This window comes from Cervus elaphus, chromosome 2 (assembly GCF_910594005.1).
Source record: "Cervus elaphus chromosome 2, mCerEla1.1, whole genome shotgun sequence".
Taxonomy (NCBI): Eukaryota; Metazoa; Chordata; class Mammalia; order Artiodactyla; family Cervidae; genus Cervus; species Cervus elaphus.
The window spans coordinates 32,077,018-32,083,036 of record NC_057816.1 but is presented as its reverse complement, the minus strand read 5'-3'; the positions used below and the strand labels follow the sequence as shown (position 1 = coordinate 32,083,036).

General features: G+C 39.8%; 1 protein-coding gene across 1 annotated transcript; it reads right to left on the bottom strand.

Annotated features, from left to right (window-relative positions):
* Positions 1-2,955: 2,955 nt before the first annotated feature.
* On the bottom strand, positions 2,956-4,104 carry LOC122676248 (glycine cleavage system H protein, mitochondrial-like). The gene has a single exon (XM_043875528.1). It carries the CDS (start codon positions 4,010-4,012, stop codon positions 3,491-3,493), a length of 522 nt encoding a protein of 173 aa, XP_043731463.1. The 5' UTR covers positions 4,013-4,104; the 3' UTR covers positions 2,956-3,490.
* Positions 4,105-6,019: the final 1,915 nt, after the last annotated feature.

The following is a 6,019-nucleotide window of genomic DNA, read 5'->3' as shown; positions in this document are numbered from 1 at the left end:
TCCTATTGGTGTGCACACAAGCAAATGGTGTGCACTAATCCCCATTCTGTACACCTTGTTCCAGGAGGTGCTGATTATGCATCGACACTACTCACAAAGACAGAATATTTAATGAACTGTTCGGCCTGTCAGCGGAGATTATAAACCACTCTGCTCTTACATTGAGTTAAGGATATCTTCTGCAGTTCATTTATTCTAAAAGCAAGTACTCCAGATTCAATAGGGTCACTCCTTAAACCTTCCTGTGTGAACAGTCTTTTAAGTGTTTTTCTTTTCCCAGCCCGATCTAGTCCTCCCCCTACCTTGAGAGTACTTCATATACTTTAACCAGGACCCCAGATTGCCTAATATCTGCAGCACATTCCAATTCAGCCAACGTTTATCTAGCTGTCACTGGGAACTTTCACATTTTATTTACCCATTGTCCCCCTAAGAAGACCAGAGAGAGTCCAAGGTCAGTAGAATCCTGGGATGCTAATCGAGTTATCCATCTCTTAAATTCACTCTATTTTCCAAGTCTTCTTTTGAGTCTCAGTCAGAGATAAAGATGGGGGTTTTTGCCAAAGGAGTGGGGGAAGCCCAGCCTCTCTAGCCTCTTTTCCTCACCACAGTTCCCCATTGTACCATGTGCTCCAGCTGTCCCAACAACTTAGAATTCCCGGTGTGCCATGCTATTTCCTACCTCTGCTTCCATTCATTTCTTGCCACTTCCTTCCTTTCCTCTTTCTGCTGACTTTTACACCCTGACACTTGATTATCTGCACTTCAAGATTCAACTTCAAAATGACATTTCAAAATGTACTGAAATCTGTAAGTGAAAACAAGCAAAGTTACTATCAAAATTTAAACAAATAAGATATATATGAAGCCCATTTTTTACTTACTGTTTAATTTCATATGCAATGTACCAAAATTTAACAAGTGGAAGGAAAAGAAAAGTGGGAAGGACTTGTTATTCTTGATCACAGTATATTTTCTCAGGTTGAGGAGATAGAGCCAGAACTGGGAGGGAACAAGATGCCCTCTTCTACTGTTTGTGAAGGGAGCACTTCAGTGTCAGAGAGAATTGCCCCCTATGTGTAGTCCATGCAGTTTCGATTTGCATTTAATGGGAGAAAAAAACATTCTATTAAAATCTTTGAAAAAGATGTTTTACTCTTAAGCAGTTAGATAAAATTACTCTTCCAGTATGATCATGGTAAAAATAAAAAATTCTTTTGGCCCACCTACCTGCTTTTTTGTGCTCCAAAGAAACAGTCTACTGTGCTAATGACAACTGAAATTAGAACAATTTTACAAACCTCAAAAACCTGAATCAATATAGCCTTTAGTTTCTCACAATAAAGTCCCGTATTTGGCATCTCCACTTTATAAAAAGGTCAGTAAATGTTTTGTTTTGTTTTTTCAGTCTCAGAAGTGTTGACTGAAGAAACACACACACAACATAGGAGTTGTTTCAGGTTTATTCAGGGACCGTAGTAAGGGCTGTAGCCTAGGAAACAGCTTCTCAGTAACTCTGAGAGAACTGCTCTGAAGAGGAAGGGGGAGGTTCAAGTATATATGTGACTTTTGGGCTAGGGAATACATGCAGACAAGTATACATTTTGGTAAAAGATTACTGCTAGTCACGAAGAACAGACATCTCAATAATTTTAGTGCTTTTCTGTGTATGGGAAGATGCAAGAATCTGGGTTCATTAAAATTCTTGCTAAGATACACATCTAACTGTAAGGGACCAGCTTGTCCAAAGCACAGAGCATCCTGTTATCAAATTAATTTTCTCCATCTGAAGCAAAGAGTGCTTCATCCTATTATCACCTTAATTTCCTCTGTCTGAAGCACAGAGTGTACTGTCCATCAGCAACTGTAGCAGGTAAATCCTTGCAGAACTGGCTAATAAGCAACACTATTCTACTTTGTATGTAGGAGTCAGAACTAAAAACAGTATACTATATACATAAGACAACTATAAAAAGGACTGGACCCATAGTATACCTATGTACAGAATCCTAGAGCCTCTCAGAAGAGCACTCAGGATTCATTTTTTACAGTTTTCCTGAACGAATAGCTAGCTGATTAGGCAGTGTCAAGGTGTTCACCATTATGTAAAGCATCCCCTTCCACGTGCACAGCTGTTTCTTAGGGCATTTAGTGCTGAATTCATATTTTTCTTCCTCTAACTTACCAGTTGGTCTCTGAAACCATATAATGACATTCTATTCCCATTGTGACAACCCTTCAAAGGATACACAGGGGAGGTCCCACATTGTGGTCCTTTCTGCTGAAAGTGTACTACATGACGGGTGTGTTTTTTTTCCATTTATTTTTATTAGTTGAAGGCTAATTACTTTACAGTATTGTAGTGGTTTTTGCCATACATTGACATGAATCAGCCATGGATTTACATGTGTTCCCCATCCCGATCCCCCCTCCCGCCTCCCTCTCCATCCCATCCCTCTGGGTCTTCCCAGTGCACCAGGCCCGAGCACTTGTCTCATGCATCCAACCTGGGCTGGTGATCTGTTTCACCCTTGATAGTATACTTGTTTGAATGCTGTTCTCTCTGAGCATCCCACCCTCGCCTTCTCCCACAGAGTCTAAAAGTCTGTTCTGTACATCTGTGTCTCTTTTTCTGTTTTGCATATAGGGTTATCTTTACCATCTTTTTAAATTCCATATATATGCATTAGTATACTGTATTGGTGTTTATCTTTCTGGCTTACTTCACTCTGTATAATGGGCTCCAGTTTCATCCGTCTCATTAGAACTGATTCAAATTAATTCTTTTTAACTGCTGAGTAATATTCCATAGTGTATATGTACAACAGCTTCCTTATCCATTCGTCTGCTGATGGGCATCTAGGTTGCTTCCATGTCCTGGCTATTGTAAACAGTGCTGCGATGAACATTGGGGTACATGTGTCTCTTTCTTTTTTTTTTTTTTTTTTTTCATGATTAAGAAGTTGAATATTTTATTATTAAATTGTTTATTCTCCTGCAAGGCTGTTGCTTCACTGTATAAAAATAGCACCAGCAAACACAGTATATTGCAAAATTAAGACAGTAATATTCTTCACTGGACACTATACAACTAACAAACTTTTCTCCACTGGCAGTTATTTCTAGTGGGAAGATCATTTTGACCCAAATCCAAGGATAGCTGTAAGCAAGTAACAATGTCATATAAGGTATAAGATAACCATGTTATCCTTGAATTACATAATTTTTATAATTAGTTTTATCAGAGATAATTTCAGGAATTCTGAATATTATAACTGGAGCCTAGCCTAAAAATCACAGGATGCTGTGGAAAAGATACACAGTGTTTATCTGAAGGCATTAGAAAGTTAAGGGGTATTTTCTTCAGGAAACATTGTTACAAGTAGTTTCTTTTGCTAAAAGTTGCTTTTTAAATATCTATCCACCACTAATTTAAGACAACTATGCTAGATTAAGTTGTTTCAAAGTAGTTTATTTAGGGGTTCCATTTTCATTCCTCAATAGATTTTATGTATTTTTCATATGCTTCTTCACTCATTAGTTCATCTAGTTCTGAAGGGTTACTGAATGTCATCTTGATCAGCCAACCATCTTCATAACAAGACTTGTTGACAAGTCCTGGATTTTCTGCTAGAGCTGTATTAATTTCAGTTACTTCTCCTGATAGAGGGGAATAGAGTTCACTAGCAGCTTTCACACTTTCCAAAGCGCCAAACTCCTCTTGTTTGTTCAACTTTGTCCCAACTTCAGGCAGACTACAGTAAACAACATCTCCCAAAGCTTCCTGTGCAAAATTGCTGATTCCCACTGTTCCAACACCGTTTTCTGTTGTTAGCCATTCGTGTTTTTCTGTGAATTTCCGCACCGACAGCAGAGCAGGGCCGGTGCGCAGTGCCCGGACTGCACCCGCCCGCAGTCCCCATGGCCGCGGCGAGCAGGGCGCGCTGGGTGCCGAGATGGCGCGCAGGCTGCCGACCGCGGCCCGCACGCTCCGCACCGCTTGCAGCGCCATGTTCGCACGGGTACAGAGGGTCTCGGCGCGGCACCTAGAGCACCCCGGCCGGCGGGGGCGGAGCGGGGCGGGGCGGCCCCGGGCCGGAGCGAGCCGGCATGTGTCTCTTTCATTACCCCCTTTTAATCCTTCCTAAAGTTTGAAAAGCAATTCATTATTGCTTCAAATATTTGCTGAGTTCCTGTTGTCATGTGCTGTGCTAGGTGCTGGAAATCAAAAGGTGAACAAGAAAGACATTCCTGCACTCAAGAATTTATATTCTAGTATCTAGAGAGATGTAAGAGCCAGGAAGATGACTCCAAGAAGAAAACATAGGTGGAACGCTGTAGGACATTAGATTCGGTAGTGATTTTCTTTTTTTTTTTTTTTTTAGATTCGGTAGTGATTTTCTGGGATATGACACCAAAAACATAGGCACCAAAAGCAAAAGTTGACAAATTGGGCTACGCCTCAAAATAAACAGGGCTTCCCCAATAGTTCAGCTGGTAAAAAAAATCCGCCTGCAGTGTGGGAGACCTTGGTTTGATCCCTGGGTTGGGAAGAACCCCTGGAAAGGGGAACAGCTACCCACTCCAGTATTCTGGCCTGGAGAATTCCATGAACTGTATAGTCCATATGGGGTTACAAAATAGTTGGACACGGCTGAGCAACTTTCACTTTCAAAAGAAACAATCAATAGAGTGAAAAGGCAACCTATGGAATGAAAGAAAATATTTGGAAATCATATATTTGATTAGCGATTAATATACAGAATATACAGGGCTCTTCTACAACCCACCAACAAAAATAACCAAGCAACTCAATTTAAAAATGGACAAAGGACTGAATAGATAATTCTCCAAATATATACAAATGGCCTACAAGCATATGACAAGATGTTCAACATCACTAATCATAAGAAAAATGCAAATCAAAACCACACACTTACAGGATGGCCACTATCAAAAGAATGGAAAATAAGAAGTGATGGCAAGGATGTGGAGAAAGTGGAACCCTTAAGCACTATGGAAATGTAAAATGGTTCAGCCATTGTGGAGAAACAGTATAAAGGTTCCTCAAAAAATCAAAAACATAATTACCATATGAATCATCAATCCCACTTTTGGGTATATATCCAAAAGAATTCAAAGTAGGATCTTGAAGAGATTTTCGCACATCTGTGTTCATTTTAGCATTATTTCTCAATAGCTAGGAGGTGGAAGCAACCCAAATGGACATCAACAGATGGACAGATAGATAAAATGTTGCATATATATTTTACAACGGAGTATAATGCAGCCTTGGAAGGAAATCCTGGGAATTCCCTGGCGGTCTGGTGGTTAGGACTCCACGCTTCCACTGCCACCGGCTGGGGTTCAACCCCTGGTTGGGGAACTAAGTTCCTGTAAGCCATGTGCTGAGGCCAAAAAACAAGGGGGGAGGAGGAAATCCTGTCACATGCAACATGGATAAACGTCAAGGACATTCTGCTAAATGAAATAAGCCAGTCACAAAATAACAAAGACTGTGTAATTCCACTCCTATGTATCCGAAGTGGTCAAAATCGTAGAAAGTAGGAAGGTAGTTACCAAGGGCTGGGGGTAGGAGGTAAAGGGAATTAGCATTCAATGGTAGAAAGTTTCAGTTTTGCAAGATTAAAGTTCTAGAGATCTGTTATACAACAATGTGAATATACTTAACACTACTGAACTATACACTTAGAAATGGTTAAGATGATAAGTTTAATGTTATGTTTTTTTACCACAACTTAAAAAGTTAAAATTTTAATTTATCCAAAAAAAAGTTATTGGATTTCCCTGGTGGTCCAGTGGTTAATAATCCACTTACCAACACAGGGGCCATGGGTTTGATCCCTGGTCCAAGAAGATACCACAGGGGTAACTAAATATTCTAAATGTTTGTGTTAATCTTGCTCATGCTTTTCTTTATAATTTTACTACAAATATGGGTATTTATAAATAGTATATGTTTGCCTAATATTGAACTTTATACATGGAATCATTTATT